This window comes from Rhinatrema bivittatum, chromosome 9 (genome assembly GCF_901001135.1).
Source record: "Rhinatrema bivittatum chromosome 9, aRhiBiv1.1, whole genome shotgun sequence".
In the NCBI taxonomy this organism is placed as follows: domain Eukaryota; kingdom Metazoa; phylum Chordata; class Amphibia; order Gymnophiona; family Rhinatrematidae; genus Rhinatrema; species Rhinatrema bivittatum.
In genome coordinates, this window is record NC_042623.1 from 54631110 (window position 1) to 54649973 (window position 18864).

At 46.5% G+C, this 18864-nt stretch overlaps 1 protein-coding gene across 1 annotated transcript in view; it reads right to left on the reverse strand.

The window, feature by feature from the left end:
• Positions 1–1568: 1568 nt before the first annotated feature.
• The window catches only part of CBLL1 (Cbl proto-oncogene like 1), a 55122-nt gene continuing 37826 nt past the window's right edge, over positions 1569–18864 (reverse strand). The window contains 3 exon segments of the mRNA XM_029615711.1: positions 1569–4225; positions 4785–4858; positions 8851–8934. Of these exon segments, the coding sequence (XP_029471571.1) occupies positions 3196–4225; positions 4785–4858; positions 8851–8934 (1188 nt within the window). The 3' untranslated portion in view covers positions 1569–3195.

The window sequence follows — 18864 nt, forward strand, 5'->3', positions numbered from 1 at the left end:
AAAGGCATCTGGAAGGATTCAGAGAAATTCTAAAGCATTGCCATCCTCTTACCACTTCCAGGATCCACTGGTTCATCATAATCTGGACCCACCTGTGAAAAAAAGTGAGACAGATAACAGCCTCTCTCTTGATCCAGTAGGTGAGCCCACACCTTCATTGTGAAGATTGATGTGCTTCAGCCCCAGAGCCTGCATCTTCGCGAGGCTTCTTAGGTCAAAAGGACCAAGATCTTCTGAAAGGACGAGACCTTTGAGTAGTTGCTCCTCTGTAAGGACAAAACTGACCGGAATCCCTGGAGTGGCTCTCGCCCTAAAAGGATATGCCACTGCCTTCTTGTCCTCTGAACCTCGAGGAATCTTGGATTTCCCCCCAGCTATTCGCCATCTTCTCCAGCTCACTGTCAAATAAAAGAGAACCCTTAAAGAGTAACCTTGTGAGACTGGACTTGGAAATATTGTTTGCCACCCAGCTATCACAGAAGCAACCTCTCTAGCAGCTGTCCGCACCAAGTCACAGCCTGCATCTGTTAAGAACGCAGGCCCCAGTTCCATCACCAAGCTGTCATCAGACCCTGCTCCTTGTGTCTCTTGCTACACACAAACCAGCCCAAGCCACCAAGCAGCAGCAAGAAGCAATTTGCAAATTCATTGCCATGGCCTCAAAAGCCTGCTTAAGGATAGCTCAAAAAAACTGATCAACCCGCCAAGCCCGAGCCGTCTCCACTCTATACTAACTCCCCAGAGAAGTGAAAGGAAAAAGGGGATAAGAGCTGCCAAGGAAAAAACACCAAGGGAGAAGTACCTAGTAAGGGGGGGGGGGGGGGGGGAAAAAGAGGGGACTAATACTTCCCTACTCGTTTATGTTTGAGCGACTTTGGGAGGGACCAAATAGGTGTCACATCAGGAGCTAAAGCAGCACATCTGAATCTATCTTGTCCTATTTTTCTTCTCTTTAGAATCCTTCTCTTGCTTCTCTTGTTTTTTTAAGCAAACCCCAGTATTGCTGGAGATGGACAATACTGGCAGGCTGATGGCAGGGCTATATGTCTGAGTCAGCTTTACTCTGTCTCCATCTGCTGGTAGGGGTGCATAACCACCTGGTGTGGACTGGTCTGCCTGAATGCAGAGGGGGGAAAAAAAACCCAAAACCACACACAAAGCTATTCATTTCTTTTTTTTTTTTTTATTTTTAAAGTCAATTTTTTTAGGCCACAGAAGATCATCCAGGCCAGCTCTAGAGTAACTGGCAACTTGTGAGAAAACTGAAATTAGTATCTCTCTTCTTTGGTGGTGGCTGCTCTGGCACAGTACTCCTTACGTTGGCAGTGGTCCAAGCACAGCATCCCCTTCCCGCCATTCCTTTGCCCTGTACCATTTTCCTCACAACCTCTCCTCTTTCCCTCATGTATAGCACCTTGTTGAGATCAAACACTCCAAACAATGGCCCCACGATCATCTTAGATTCATTTACCCTAACTGCAAAGACTGCAGCAAAGAAAATCCAATTTTTTTTTTTTAGATGTAGCACACAGCACTTAATATTTAAGAAGAATGCTTAGTGTACACACTGTGATCAAAATCCATTTTTATTTTCAGCCACATTTCCTGAGCAATTCTGTGCAAACAGATAAAACATTTGGGGGGGGAATTAAACAACTTATCACAGCACATAAGCTATGTGAAAATTGTAAATAGTCTGCTCGAAAAACTATGGATATTTATTCAGGCCCTACTGTAGATTATAAAATTGTGGCAAAAACTCACAGGAAGTACAGGCTACAGGCATCCACAACGATGGACCTTCAGTGCATATGATACAAGAATTGCTCTAAGAGATCTGCTAAAAAATACATTAACATTTTTAAGATAAAGGAAAATTAAACTTGAATCCTGCAGAAAGGAAGCAACATGCTGCAATGCAAGCAAATTTCAGTAGTAGCCTGTTTCCACCACATTCCCTTCACCTGTGGCCAATTAACACTGGCATCTAATTCTGATGCAACCCCCTCCGTACCTGCTGATCCATCACGACTTTTTATAAACTAATTTCCCAAGAATGCATGGAGTTAATCAGTAAATAGTGATCTTGTGCTTTCCAAAACAGTAACAGAATGCAAAAAAAAAAAAAAAAAGGCTGGGATAGCCCAGAAGGGAAGGCAAGAGATCAACCGGAGTCTGTGACATTGCAACAGGAAGTAAATTAGGCAGACTGGATGGGCCTTACCATTCCTCCCTGCTATATTTCTATTAAAAAAACCCCAAAAAACCAAAAACATTGGCTTTATGGAATAGCCAAGTATTCTTTCAAAGAAAACATTTATCCTGAACCATGCACTGGTTTAACAGTGCCCTTGATTTCTTACATGTTTTCTTGTGAACGAATGAGAAACTTGAAAATGGGCCCATGCGCGGACAATGGTTGAGATTTCCAGTTCTGAGTACGTAGGTAAAAATCTCACAGAAAAAAAAGCTCACACTGACATTAACATGCTTGGGTCACAATGCAAATGTGAAAAAGGTTCTCAAACCTGCTGCAGCATAGAAGTAGTTAAGTGTCTCTGCATTGGGGTTTGTTTTTTTTTTCCCTACTTAAGACTTTCAAGTCTTTCCATTGCAGAGCCGTTGCTTATTCTTACAATTAAATTTGCAATATATGAGCAGAAACTTGCTCTAAAATAAGCTTGGGAAAAGTTGTTTCCTTTTTGCAAACTTTGACCATTTATTGTATCTGAGAAAAGATAGAGGCAGAACAGTTCTATGCGCTTAAGAAACAGGATGTTACTAGGTTCGGGCTCACATAAAAATATCTTTACAGTTGTATTTAAACTTTACACGAGTTGACAAACTGCATCACAAGTAAAACTAAACAGCAGATTAACAAACAATATACAAACAAAGAGTGGTACAGTGTGTATGCAAATTCACAGGGGAAATTTACAACACTAAAGACACAGTCTGTTAAAATATAGCTGTGGTTTTACTGAGCCACATATCTGCACTACAATATATTTTAAGTCCTAAGATCAAAGCGTAAAACAATAAAAAAAAAATGTAAGTTTCCACCACGTCCTCCAGTCACAGCTGAATAACTTTTTAGAAAGGGTCATATTACTCAAAAGGCCGACTATAGGGCTACACATGAAGCTGCAGCTGTATCCATCCCTGCAGCATACCAAGTTCAAGTTACATTGGATGTCATTGATAGTATGGTCTATATCGTGCTTGATCTGGGTGATGTGGTCCAGGAATTGGGGCTTGAGTAGGTGGAGGCCCTTGCATTCGAGGAGGTGGAGGTGGTCCCCTTGGAGCAGGCCACATGCCAGGGCTCATACCCCCAGGCTGGGTAAAAGGGGGGCTGAGAGTTCCTTGGTCTTCACTGAACTTTGGCAAGGAGTTAGGATTAAAGTGATGAGGAGGGGGAGCATTTACAGGAGGTCCACCGTGTTGAGGGGGAGGTCCTGGAGGAGGATGATTCATATATGGTGGCATCTGGGCAATAATATGTCCAGGGGGAGGAGTAATTGGTGGTGGAGCGGCTGTCAGAGGTGGTGGTGGTGCCTGGCTATAAACCATATGAGGGGTTCCTGCTGCCTGGGGAGGATGTTGCATTGGATGGCTTATTGGTGGAGGAGGAGGAGGGGGAGGTGCATAGTGCTGCTGTGGAGGCATGATATGATGAGGGTGGGATACCACTGGCTGACCTGCATATTCAGGATGGTGGTGAGGTGGTCCTGGGGCAGGTGGAGGTGGTTCTCGAGCTCCCGAACTGGAATCGTCCTGGATAGGGACAGTTATCAGATTGCTATGCTTCCTTGTAGAAATCCGGAAAGTGTCCTGATTCACCGAGCGAGGTGGCGCCATGGCCATCTCAGCCGGGGGTGCCCGCATGTCTTCGTGCTGCTGATTGTAATGCTCATGCGGCACATGCTGAATCGGAGGTGGCGGCATCAAGATGTGAGGCTTGGGTGGAACGTGGCTCAAATGGTGCTTATCTGGTGGCATTATGAATCGATCAGGAATGTCTGCTGGCGGTGGTGCCATGGGTGGGTGAATGGGCTCAGGTGGAGGCCGAGCAGCTGGTTTTCCGGCTCGCATGTGGCGGTGATTGATGTGAGCTTGCAGGTCTCTCTGAGACAAGTACGTTCTCTTGCACCCCTGCACAATGCTACACATGAAGAGAGAGCCTCGCATACACTGCTCAATTCGCTGAACAGGGTCATTACAGCTAAATAAGAGAAAAACACATTACTTAATTCCCATTAATTGACAATTCCTTTCTGGATCCTTCTATGGACTGCACAATAGGAAGCTTATTTCTGACATACTATTTTAGGAGTTCCACTTTATAATGAATGGGCTGCGAGTTGATATACTTTGGTTACTATAAAAAGGGTTTGCTATTACTGAGTTTGACTGTTGAAACAAATAATTCACACACAAAAATAATTTGGGCAGCCAAACCTCAGTCTGTTATCAAGGGAGATCATTGTATTTTAAACACCTCTCTATCCAAGGTGAACTGACAAAATGTTATAAAAAGATCACATCCAAAACTCCAGGTAAACTAAATATATAATCTGAATCTATCCAAAAAGATAAAGACTACTTGTACACATTCTACAATAGATGTATTCCTACTATATTATAGTAAAACATGGAGGTGTTCTTTCCTAGGCTTTTACAGTAGAAACGTTTGCTGCTGACCTCTCTCATAAGTGCTACCCCTGTACTTTAAGATGCCCCTTTCTTTTCTCCTCCAGAAAACGAATTTCAAACGTGCTTACCCTGGGCATATCTTGTCTCCCTTTTTTTCGTGCTGAACAGCACATTCATAGCAGAACACATGCTTGCAGGGGATCTGGGAAGAGAGAAAAACCATCTTAGGCAACTGAATACTTGTAGCGTGCTTTTCTTCACGTGCTTCAGTCCAAAATGGCAGAGGTGGTGGCACCTTACAGACTAACAGACATTGAAAGGTTATGCCTCCAATCCTGCCTTTCATTCTATAACTTCAAACAGAAAAGCACACTGTACATGGAACTTAAGAGACACCGTGCTCATCAAGAGCCCACCTCACATCATTCTGCAGAGTATCAGAACAGTGGGACTTGGTGCTAAGGAAAACGTCACTACCTTGCAGGACAGTGCCTGAATTTCACAATCAGTGCTGATGCAGCCCTAATAAGTTATTTCTAAGGCATAAATGAGGAGAAAAACAATGTTTGGAGAGAAGTTCAAAGTTATTTTGGCTACCACTCTGGGGGCATCTTGTGATGTGCTCCTCTGGAAGAGATATCTTGAAGTCCCAGTACCGAAGGCCATAAGAATGAATTTTATTTTTTGTTGATTTCCGAGCCTGATCCCTTCAACTCAGTTTATGTTTGTGAAGGCAGTAGCTGTACATTTATCATTTCTGTACAGAGTCTGCTGAACACAATCTCTGTTTATGTATCTTTAACATATAGTTTTTTGTTGATTATATTTATCACTCTCCAGTTGTTTTAGTTTAAATTCTGTCCTGTCTTCCATCTCCCATGTTTTATGCTCCCTGTCTAATGTAACTTTACTTTCTACCTAGATGTTAATTGGTTTCCCCTCAGTTACATTGTAAACCAGTACGATAAGACCTGGTCTTGAGCATCGGTATAGTAAAAGAAATTAAATAAATAAAATAAATTTTCAAATGGCTTTTAAGCAATAGTACTAGCCATAAAAAACCTGAGGTAATTCCAGCAGCACTTAAAATCATGTCTTCTGAGTTTTGATTCCTGAAGATAAAGGTGCTGAAATTACTCTCAACCAGTAAAAATAATAAAGCCAAAAGTACATCAGAACCCAGGTGGGCTGACCCTAGTCAGATCTCACAAATTAAAGTAAGAGCGTACCCAACAGAAGAGTTTTACAAATAAGGAATACATTTTTTTATTCCAAGAATGAAAATATCTAATATAAAACAAAGATGTATTATGGCAAAATGAGAGACCCTGAAAATTAAAGCCAAAAGGAGAAATAATAAAGTGAAGCGTCATGACGCCAAGCTGAAATCCCCAGGAATCCTGTCTGTACCGACTAAAGCTTCTGATAATGGGGAAATCCATTCAGATGCCTAAGCACTATGAGGTCCACATTCAGACATTATTCAGCCCCTCACTTATCCAACAAACTCTTTAGATGGATAAACCATTAACCAGCTAAACGGCCAATGCTCAGCGAAGCCAAATATTCAAAACTGTGCCATTCAGTCGATAAGTGGCACTTCTCATTGACCTCCGAGGCCAATGTTAAAAAAAAAAAAAAAAGCTGAGCTAAGTTTAGACCTTAAGTTAGGTGCCTAAAGTAGGCACCTATATTCAGACAAACAGGAGCCTACGTTTTTGGCTGAAAATTTGCCTGAATTTAGGACTTAAGCTTGGGCCTGTTCACTTGTCTAGATTTAGGCTCCTAAGTACCTAGTGCTGAAAATCAGTGCTAAGCACCTAACTCCACCCCTGTAACCACCCATCTTTTAGGGTCAAATTTAGGAGCCTAATAAAACTAGGAGCTTAAGTTTAGAGACTTAGCTGTAGTAAATGATTTGAAGGAGCTGCTCTCATCTCTCTAGGTTTCATTATATCCTGTTATGTACTGACAGTGGGCTATGCAAGTATGGAGAATAGCTCTTTGATATACCTCCCTCCAAGGAGAGTCAAAGTGTACTAGAGTGGGTCCTAAATCTCTTGGCTTTCTTGAGGGCACCTTCGGCCATCACAGACTGATGCAGTAGAAGCTACCCATCAAATCTTGAAGCCTGGACACAATCACATCCCCTTAATAGGACCCTAGCCAGGAGAGAGACCCCAATCCTTAACTGGGTTGCCTAGAGCAGTGGTTCTCAACCCTGTCCTGGGGACCCCCCAGCCAGTTGGGTTTTCATGATATCCACAATGAATATGCATGAGAGAAATTTTGCATGTTATGGAGGCAGTGCATGCAGATTTTCTCTCATGCATATTCATTGTGGATATCATGAAAACCCAACTGGCTGGGAGGTCCCCAGGACAGGGTTGAGAACCACTGGCCTAGAGGATCTTATAGACAGATACTACTGCAATATCCCTACTGTAAATTGGTCCTTTAGCAACTCTGATGGAATGACATCTTTCACTCTCTTCTCAACTGCCAATGAGGAAGTCTCTCCTCTCTCCTGCGGAGATGGGTCAGTGGGGCAATGACTCTTCCGGATCACAGAAGTCATCAGATCCCTAGTCCCACTTCCAGGATTACCCCATTCAAACCAGACAGACATGATGGGTTGTGGATTGGAAGCTCACCCAGCTAGGAGGCAATGCCCCAAAGAAAACCTCAGCTGCCTATGGTGGCCTAGCTCGAACATCTGCATGCTGGAGTTTTCCCCGTCAATGCACTTCGATGATGCATCAGTGCATCAACACCGAATACCCATTCTCATCAGTGCAGTGGCACCAGAAGGAACTGGATCTCGGTCTGAATCAATGCAGATTCTTGTGCACTGATGCTCTACTCCTACATTGTAGGATCTCCTGAAGCTTACTGTCCCAGCATCTCAAGAACTACTGATGCCAGCACAGACAGGGAGGCCACATCTTCCTAGACTCTAAACATTTATTTATTAAAATATTTATACTCTGGCATAGGTTTATCATCAGGACCCTTGGAGACTTATATGATTCCTGGAACTGTGGTGAGCTCTCCTTTCAAAGAGTATGCTTTAAGTCTAGGCATCGATGCTGGCAGAATGTCCTCTGGTATCACGCATAGGCCCGATGCATCTTAATCCTTCCTCTTGCTTGGAGTCCTAGGAGGATGTCAAATGCCTGTTGGCAGTCCAAGCAGCCTTATCTCTCAATGTTTAATGTCCATTGGCCAGACTAAGTCTCCTGATAGCTTCTAAGAAGCTTCCACTGAGAACAGCATTCTCTCAGGGTTGTAGTCTCATAGATAGCAGGTCAAGATGCTGTGGTCTGCCCGTGTTCAAAGCATCCACCTCTATCATAGGACATGACCACCTAATCCAGCCGCACAGGGGGCAGACTTTAAAACCACAACAGAGGCAATGGATGAAAAATAAGCTAAGTAAATAAATGATTCAAAGGCTGGACAAAATCCGACTGGAGCCACCTTGGAGCACCAGAACCTGAGCACCATGTGGCAAACGGTAAAAATAAATAAATAAATAAATAAAAATCTATCTAGAGAGCTAAAGGGTGAAAAATAGCCTGTGGTACTCTCTGGGAACAGCTTCTGCAGCTCTAGAAACTCTCACGACAGCAGCTATGAGAGAGGAACTGTAACTTATGTGGAAAAGATGAGACTGAGATGGGATATGGGGAAGTGGCCAGGGCTGAACAGGCCACTGGGGCATGCTCAAAGCTTCTAGTTTTGATGACAAAGTTCTGGGCTAAGTTCCATCTGATCATGTCCTCCATGTATGAGGACTGCCAGCCTGCTTCTCCTCTGAGAATTTATGTTATTTATTTTTATTGTATGTGTAGGTATCTCCGCAAAATAAAGTTAAGTTATTGTGGTTTAAAAATGTTTTGAAATCTATCATCTTGCTGAATCTTACTTCCCCCTCCAAAGTGGTTATGAATGCTCTCTCAGCAATCCTATACTTTCTTTTTAAGCTTTTTCTGCTCCTTTAGATTTTCAGCTCATTGGAACCGACCCCAGCTAGGACTATGGTGCCATAGCCTTCATTTGTAATGACTCGGGGGGCTCCTACCACCCCCTCTTAATTTTATTCCCTTGCCTTCTTAACCAGCCATCAGTAAACTGGGCCGCAATTGCTTTACTGACTTTAACCCCTCAACACAAGATTACAATAATCCTTACCATACGTCCATAGACTTTAATAGGCAATCCACACTTGTCACAGAAATGGACAGGAGTATCATCTTTTTCTCCCAGCAGGTTTATCTGTAGAAAATATTTTTCACAGTTAATTCTAGCTAACTCCACCTAAGGAACAAATTCCATGAAAATCAGTTCATTACCTAGAAAAAAAAAGTAACATTTTCAAAAAGGTTAGGACTTTTCAGCTTGGAGAAGAGACGGCTGAGGGGGGATATGATAGAGATGTTTAAAATCATGAGAGGTCTAGAACGGGTAGATGTGAATCGGTTATTTACTCTTTCGGATAGTAGAAAGACTAGGGGACACTCCATGAAGTTAGCATGGGGCACATTTAAAACTAATCGGAGAAAGTTCTTTTTTACTCAACGCACAATTAAACTCTGGAATTTGTTGGTAGAGGATGTGGTTAGTGCAGTTAGTATAGCTGTGTTTAAAAAAGGATTGGATAAGTTCTTGGAGGAGAAGTCCATTACCTGCTATTAAGTTCACTTAGAGAATAGCCACTGCCATTAGCAATGGTTACATGGAATAGACTTAGTTTTTGGGTACTTGCCAGGTTCTTATGGCCTGGATTGGCCACTGTTGGAAACAGGATGCTGGGCTTGATGGACCCTTGGTCTGACCCAGTATGGCATTTTCTTATGTTCTTAGGAACAAAATGTCATTATGGATAACCCCCCTTGTGATGGGTATGCTCTCTGGTTTAATGTGTTAATGAGGACACTCAATTTACATTAATCACATCACAGCCCACTGTACTGTCAACAAGCAAAACTACTGCGTTTGGCACGTGCTCTCTGGTTAGCCCTGAAGAAACGGCACTATTAGCAATATTAACAATCTTTTATAACTACATATTTTGTTTCTTTTGATTTGTGGGCAAACCAATGCATGTCTTCTGTCCAAAAATAAAGGAAAACTGGTTCTTACCTGCTAATTTTCATTCCTGTAATACCATAAATCAGTCCAGACTCCTGGGTTTTGCCCAGGAGAAAGTTTCACCGACACTGTACATAACCCAGTGTGCCACCTGCAGCCCCTCAGTACTGAACTGTACCCAAGCCAAGATGACAGCAACAACCATAAATTTCTAAGCAACCTCCCTTCCTGCCAACGAGCCGTAAGAAAGTGAAGTTTCCCAAAAAAAGACAATGGAAAACTCGTTACCCAAATTTAACATGCGCAAGAAGCACTGAAAACCTCCAACCACTCCGCTATATACAAAGCAACAGTACAAGTAGCAGACTCTTCCTCGCCCAGTAAATGGGCGGGTCTCTGGACCGATCTGTGGTACTACAGGAACAAAAATTAGCAGGTAAGAATCAATTTTCCTTTCCCTGTATGTACCCAGATCAGTCCAGACTCCTGGGATATACCTAAGCTCCCTTTAACTCGGGTGAGACCTGGAGAGTTCGCAAGTAGAACATGGAAGCTGGAGCCCAGACATCCAAGCGATAATGCCTAGCAAAAGCATGCAATGACTTCCCCAGTAGCCACCCAACAAATTACATGCAGAGATACGGTTGTGTTTCAGGCCTGAAAGCCACTTGAGAACATGTCAAGTGCGCCACTGAACTCCCCAGCAGCGAGAACCCTTTAGAAATATAAGTCGACTCGATCGCTTCCTTCAGCCATGCACAATTATAGCCTTAGATGCCTGGCTTCCCTTCTTTGGATCACTCCACAGTACAAAGAAGTGATCCAATCTACGGAAATCATAAGTGACCTTTAGATACCTCGATAATGCATGCCTCCCATCTAAGAGCCTAAGCTCCACCACGTGAGGTATAGATGAATCCAAATCTGGAAAAGCTGGAAGCTACTCTTAAGATGGAATGCATAGACTACCTCAGGAAGAAAAGAAGGCACCATGCATAAAGCAGAGTTTACCACCTGTAACAGGTGTTCTCCCAGGACAGCAGGATGTTAGTCCTCACATATGGGTGACATCAGAAGGAGCCCAGCACCGAACACTTTTGTCAAGTTTCTAGAAGCTTTGACTAGGCACACTCAGCATGCCCAGCATGCCACCATCTACGCGGGGTCCCTCTTCAGTCTCATAATATAGATTACGATAAAATAAAACAAATAGGAGAGAGACACCAACTCCGCGGGATGGTGGGCGGGTTTCGGTGAGGACTAACATCCGTGCTGTCCTAAGAGAATACCTGTTACAGGTAAGCAACTCTGCTTTCTCCTAGGACAAGCAGGATGGTAGTGCTCACACATGGGTGAATCCCTAGCTACAGGCTGTCTCTGAAGGCAAATCTAACCAACCACCACCTAACACTTGCCAACAGCATAACAGTGGAGTTGTTTGGTAACAGAGGGAGACAGCCTGAACCTGAAAATGGGCCCTAGGAAGGACGAGTTGGGTTTTTACAGCTGAAAGATTCCGGAGAACAGACTGGCCGAAGTTGCTGTCGCGTCTGTCGTCCCTATCCAGACAGTAATGTGAGGTGAAGGAAGGAGAGAGCTCCATGTCATCACCTTGCAGATCTCGTCCATGGGGACTGCTCGAAAGTGGGCCAAAGTCGTCATGGCCCCTAAGCTGCAGTCCTGCTTGCAAAAAGCGGAAAGAAATGCAATCCGCTAGCTAGTGGGACAAGATTTGCTTGGCCACCGCAACCCCTAATCTGTTTTTGTCAAAAGAGATGAAGAGTTGTGTGGATTTCCTATGGCTTGCGTGTCCTCTCCAGTTAGAATGTCAAAGCCTTTTGCAATCCAGGCTATGAAGAGACTTTTCGCCCTGGTGCAAATGAGGCTTGGGAAAAAAGGCGGGCAGGATGATGACTGGTTCAGATGGAAATCAGTCACACCTTTGGTAGGAATTTAGGATGGGTGCGCCAAGCACCACTTTATCGTGAAAGAACTTTGTGTAAGGTGGGTACAACACCAAGGCCTGATGCTCGCTCACCTCTGCGTGCCAAAGTGACCGCTACCAAGAAGATGACCTTTCAGGTCACAGAAACACAAAGGTTCAAAGGGAGCCTTCATAAGCTGGGTCAGGACCAAGTTGAGGGCCCAGGAGACAGGGGAGGCCCTCAGCTGAAGCAGACCCCGCTTGAAGCGCCCAATGATAGGCTTGACTGAGATGGGTGAGCCACCAGTGATAAGCCCCAATAGCACTTAGATGGACTCTGACAGAGGATGGCCTTTAAGTCAGCCTCCAAGAGTTGCAGGAGAGTAATGGAACAAGAGAATGGATTCAAGCCGTGGCGCTCACACCACACGGAGAATCTCCTCCACTTCAGGCCATAAGACTTCCTAGTGGAAGGCTTCCTGGACTCCACCAGGACCAGAGTTTATGTCATCCAAGAGGTCCAGGGACAGTCAGGGTCACCCTCAGCATCCAAGCTGTGAGGGATAAGGCCTGACGTTTGGGATGGGGCAGCCTGCCCTGATCCTTGGGGAGGTCTGGGGAGGTCCCCAGAATGACTGGATTCCACAGGGAGAGATCCTGCAGAAGCTGGAACCAGATCTGCTGCAGCCAGTAAGGAGCAACGAGAATCATGGTTCCCCGGTCCTTTGGAGCTTCAGGAAAGTCTTCGACACTAGTGGGAATGAGGGTATGCATACAGGAGGCTCCTGCCCCATTGACTGGCAAAGGCGTCCAATGCCAGCTTGCTATCCTCCTGGAACAGGGAGCAAACTGACACATTCTTGTTCCAGGGGGAAGCAAAAAGATCCATGTCCGGGGGTTCCCCAGCGACGGAAGATCCGATTGACAACCTCCTGATTCAGGGACCACTCATGCGGGGCAGAAGAAGTGACTCAGGTCATCCACCATCACATTCTCCGTATCTGGCAAATACATTGCTCAGAGAAGGATGCCCTGGGACACAGTCCATGACCGGATCTGGACTGCCTTTTGACAGAGGAACAATCTTGTGCCTCCCTGCTTGTTCAGATACATTTACACTTGATTGTCGGTCCAGACGAGGACCACCTGGCCAATCAGGCAATCCCAGAACACCCAAAGTAAGTATCGGATTGCTTGGAGCTCCAGGAAGTTTGACACTGCTGCTCCTGCACCGACCATCAGCTCTGGGTATGAAGACCTTCCACATGGACAGCACTCCCCACCCCCACCACCACCACCACAGGTGGGAAGCATCCATGGTGAGTACAATCCAAGGAGGGGAAACCTGAAAAGGTAACCCTACCTCCAAGTTGGATTGGGTCTCCCACCACGACAAGGAGTCCTGGAGTGGTGGAGTTACCCATATACGCACTCGAAGGTTTTGGGTGGCCTGGCACCACTGAGACCGCAGGTTCCATTGCACTCTGCACATGTGCAGGCGAGAAAAGGGAGAGACATGGACTATCGCAGCCATGTGCACCGAGACCTGGCATCTCAGAGTCTCCTGTGAGGGACACCAAGGTGAGCGCTTGATCCCGGGGCAAAGACACCAGAGCCCAAACCATGTTGAACCTGGCATCAATAAAGTCCAGCTGCAGCAACAGGACCAGCTGAGACTTCGGGTAATTGACCAGAAACCCTAAGACCTCCAATACCCGAATGGTGCACTGCAGGGATCGTGGTGCGCCCTGCCTGGTGGGGCTCTTGATGAGTCAGTCATCCATGTAGAGAAACATTTGTCCTCTCGCATCATCCTCAGATATGTTCCTACTACCGCCAAACACTTTGTGAAGATGCAAGGAGCAAATGCCAGGCTGAAGTGCAACACCTGGTACTAAAATGGTTCTCGCCCACCACAAAGCGAAGATATTTCCTGTGGGCCCTGGAAATCTCGATTGGGTGTAGGCATCCCTTAGGTTGTGGGAGCAAAGCCAGTCCCCTCTCTGCAGGAGAGGAATCTAAGATCCGGCAAAACCATCTTGAACTTTTCCCATTTTAGGAACTTGTTCAAAGCCCTCAAGTCCAAAATGGGACGGAGGTCCCCTGTTCTCTTTGGAATCAGAAAATATCTGCAGTAGAAGCTGCTGCAGAAGGAAGGGTTCAACTGCTCTGGCCATTAAGACGCTGGAGAGAGCTCTGCCAATAGTATATCCTGATTTGCAGAGAGGCCCCATGAGGGACTCAGGGGAGAGTCTGGAGGAACACCTTGGAAATTTAGCCTATACCCTCGACAAATGATGGAGAGGATCCATCGGTCCGAGATGATAGCTGGCCATTGGCTCACAAAGAACCGTAGCTGGCCTCCCACTGGGGGGGGGGGGAGGCTGTCTATCAGCACAGGCATGGTCAGCTGGCTTACACTTCCTTGCAGTCAGTCAAAACCGCATGGCAGGGCTTTGCTGGGGGCCCGGCTAGGTCTTAGGGGTATGGGATTAGTCCTAAGCCCAGCCCTCGGTGTCCTTGCCCAGGTCGCTGGAGGGTAATATTTCCTCGGGTGGTAAAAAGGGCATCTGAACTCCTGTCGTAGGACTTCTTTCCCAAGGACTGTTGATCCGAGGTGCTCGCTGAAAGGTGCTGGAGGGTCTCATGATGATCCTTCAGTTGTGCCACTGTCTCCTTGATTTTAAATCACCAAAAAGATTCTCCCTGGTACAGGGCAAGTCCGCCAGGCTCTCCTGTACCTCTGGGTGAAGATCAGAGGCACGCAGCCAAGCCATGCAACAAGCACCAATGCCTACAGCAGCCAACCATGTCGCCATCTCAAAGACATCATAGGTGGAGTGGACCTCATATTTGTCGCTCTCCAACCCTTGCTGGATGACTTTCAGGAAGTCCTTCTGAATTTGCTGGGGGAGACACTCCACCAGATCTTGAACCTATTCAGATCTTGAACCTGTTTCCAAAAGGTTCCCTTGGAAAACTGGCTCATAAATAGTTGGTAACAGGCAATACGGGCCGCCAGCATGGAACCCTGGAAGGGCCGAAGCATGAGTACAAGACCTCTTTGCCTTCTTGAGGGCAGATTCCACCACCACAGACTGGTGGGGAAGTTGACGCCTCTCAAAACCCGTAGTAGGCTGAACCTGGTTCACCGGGGGTACAGAGATGCACTGTTCCCAGAGCCAGACAAACAACAGTCCTTGAAGATATCATGGACTGCGACAGATGCCTCTCCTCCAGAGGTGACATCTCAGAGGGCAGGTCCTCAGAGTCCTCCGAAGAGGATACGGACCCCTCATTCTACCATGGGTCTTAAGGGGCGTCTTCGTCACTCTGATTGTCTGGAGACACCAGTGGGGGAGCCTTGACCACAGCCTCAGCATGGGGCACCAACAGCCCTGAAGGCACCGTGGGCATCGGTGGCCCCAAAGGCATCGATGGGCCTGACAGAGACTTGGGCAATGCCAGCTGTGGGGTTGGCCTCAGAAGAAGGCCCACCAGCCCTGATAGCCCTCCCTCATCCAAGGAATCGGAGACTGGGATGGTCTTCAGATGAGGCAACATCTGTGCCCCCTGGGGCATTGACGGCATCTGGAGTACTGGCATGGGCTGAGTTGGCAGCGCACCGAGGAGCAGATCCAGACACTCTAACAATGGTGCCAGTAGTGATGGAGTGGGCTCTGATGGTGGCCTAGAAGGGCCGGCAGCTCGATGCCTTGTAGGGCTCGGCCAACTGCCAAGCACACCATGCACTCCAACTTCTCCTCGATTGCTGCCGAAGACAGGACAGCTTGAGGCGGCGGTGACCAGGGCCCCCCCCCCCCCCCCCAAGGGAAACTGGTGTCCGGCACCAGAATCAGTGGGGACTGCCTCGAACCTTTGACTTCGATGGAGGGCGATGCCTCCTCAGCATGCAGCCATTTTGGGGGCATCTCAGGCCATGCTGGTGCCTTCTGAGCTTAGACTCATGGGAGGAAGGTGACCAATGTCTATGCTTCCCCGACTTCCCATGGTGCTCGGCCTGATCTTTCCCTAGTACCAAGGGGGTCTGTGATGAACCAGACCTGGAACAAGAAGAAAGAGAAAGACCAGTCCTCAGCACCTAACATGTCCTGGGGATCTGGCATCGGAGAAGATAACCCTGGTCTGGTGGCTACAGATACCTCCTTCCCACGAGGCATTGACGGCCCCGACGCAAAGATTAAGGGATCGGACTTTCTGGGGCCAAACAACTTTTCCCATTTTGTCGAGGCGTACGCAGCAACCCTTTGAGGTCATCTGAGCGCAGAACGCACACCCTCTGATGTCGTGAGACGCCCCTAGGCACAAGATACAGACCTCTTGGGGGTCTGTAATGGACATAGCCAGAGGGCACTGGGGGCATCGGCGAAAGCCCAACACCATATCAAAAAACAACCGAGGAGCAGTCGATGGCCAGTGGCCACCGGGGGATGGCACAGTCGGGAATCGACCGCAAGGAATGGAAGAAGCTTACCGTGGCACCTACTGACAGAGGCTGGGAAAGGATCAAGGGACCCAGTACGTAACAGCAGCGAGAAGAACTTGATTGTGGCAGTTTTCCAACAAAAAACCAGCGTGGGCTCCACATCCGCAAGACGATAGCTCCTCGGAAAAGAAGAGACTGAAGTGGGACCCTGCATGGACCTGTGGATAGTGGCATGCTTGACTAGGCACACTGAGCATGCCCAGTCAAAGTTCTAGAAACTTTGACAAAAGTTTTCCATGCCAGGCTCCATCTGATGATGTCACCCATGTGTGAGGTCTACCATTGTGCTTGTCCTAGGAGAAAGATACTCCTGAATCAGATATCTGTTGGAAAGGATCTCGACACGACAGTGTCTGGAACTCCAAAATTCTCCTGGCTGAACAAATAGCCACAAAGAAAGCCTCTTTAAGAGTCAAGTCCTTAACCGTGGCTTTCTTTAATGGTTCAAACCAAGCTTCACACAATCCTTTAAGGACTAGATTCAGAGTCCAAAACAGACAAATGTTCTGCACCGAAAGACGGAAGTTCTTAACTCTCAAAAGGAACCTTCTAACATCTGGATGTGCAGACAGAGGATACTCTTGCACCTTACCTCAGAGACAATCCAATGTTGCTACCTGATTGAGTTAAAGGCCAGTCCCTTTCTATAGAAAAGCCAAAATATATGACACCATAGCCTGAACAGGCTGAGGCTGCATTCAATCAATAGCAGAACAGGACTCAAAGATCCTCCAAATTCACACATACGTCAAGGATGTAGAAGGTCGCCTAGCCTGCAATGAGGTGGAAATAACCGTTTCGGAATATCCCCATCTCAGTCATCTCCTCTCAGAAGCGAAGCCGTGAGACAGAAGTGAGCCGCCTGACCCAAAATATTGGGCCCTGGTAGAAAAGAGTTGACTGATGTCTGAACCTCAGGGGCCCGTCTATGGTTATGTTGATCAGATCTGGGAAGCATGGTCGATATGGCCACTTTGGAGCTACCAGGATCACATTGCACAGATGTTTCTCTATCCACCATAATCGCTTGTCTACCAGAGGCCAAGGAAAGAAGACAAAGAAGAATCCATCAAATCCATGGCAGCTTCAGAGCTCCAATTCCTTCTGTATTGTGGTCTGTGCAGTGGCTGTAAAAACACAATGCCTTGGTGTTATCTTTGGTTGGGATACCCCCCCATCTTCCATGAATGAGACACATTGCTGCCTCCCACAGCTCCCATTCTCTGGGGTTTAACCTTCTCTAAGAAAATATGCCTGAATGTTGTTCACTCTGGCAATGGGAGACACTGCCAGCCACTCCAAGTGCTGCTCTGCCCAGAGAATAGAGCCACTGCCTGATTCCTGGTTACGCCTTGATAGTTGATGTAGGCCACCATCATGGCATTGTCTGATAGGATCTGTACTGGATAGCTGCGTAACCTTGGCAGACAAGCAAGCAACACGAAATGCACCACTCTCGTCTCTAACCAACTGAAAGACCATAAGGCCTCCCGTTTCAACCACTGGCCTTGCAACGACTTATCTTACCACACCGCCCTCCATTCGTAGAGGCTTGCAACAGTGGTGATTTATTTCCCAATTTGGAGCCTCCAATTCCGACACAAAACGAAATTGGTGTGCGTAAGCCACCATGAAAGACGTCCATGGCTTCCCCTCTAACAGAAGAGAAGATGACATTCTTCCAATAATGGTTTCCAGGGGGATTTAGAAGAGCCCCCTGCAGAGGCCGCATTTGTGCAAATGTCCAATGCATTAATTCAATGTTGATAACATAGGAATCAGGACCTGTAAATAGTCCAGGTCCTGGGTAACGAAAGCTCTAGCAGAAGCTTAATCTGACTGCAATTTCAGCCAATCTCTCTTGTGAGAACACCTCTCTCCGCCAGCATGTTGAACTGAACTTCCAGATTAATCCAGAGTTTCAAAGAAGAAGTTAAATGGCTTGGTTGCTAAGTTCACCACCCCATTCCTAGATACCTCCAAAGCGCATGGTTACTTTTGTACTGATTATTGACAGAGGTCCTCTGATTTCGCACGAATGAGCCAATCGTCCAGATACGATGCATCACACACCCTTCCTTTTGCAATGCGGCTGCCCCCACCACCATCACCTTGGTGAAGATACGTGGAGCTGTCACCAGCCAAAGTGAAGGGGGTCAAAATAAAAAAATGTTCCCTAAGATCATGACCTCAGAAATCTCTGGTGCTCTGGTCTGACGGCTATTATGTGCAGATACACCTCTGTTAAGGTGAGACATGACAAGAACTCTCCCTTATGTACCGCCGCTATGAAAGACCTCATTTTCCAAGTGGAAATGGGGGAAACTTGAGAGCCACATTTACCTTCTTTAAATCTAATATCTCTTGAACTGGATACAGGGGGGAAAAGAAAGAGGTCGCTTAACTTAAAATTTACCTCCAGCCACACTAAGCATGTTGAGGGTTTGAGCCAAACTCAGCAAGACATCTCTGTGAAAAAAAGAAAAAAAAATCTGAGCAAAGTCCAAAGCAGCTCTCAATCATGTGCAATTTCACCCTCTTCAGGAGGTGAGAGAGCCAATTTCCTATCAGAATCTTTCCATGTCTCATGAGCCACATCCCCTTGAACATTATCAGGCCTCCCCTATGGCATTTACCTGCCATAACTGACAAATGGGAGGCCCGAGCACACGATCCCTACATA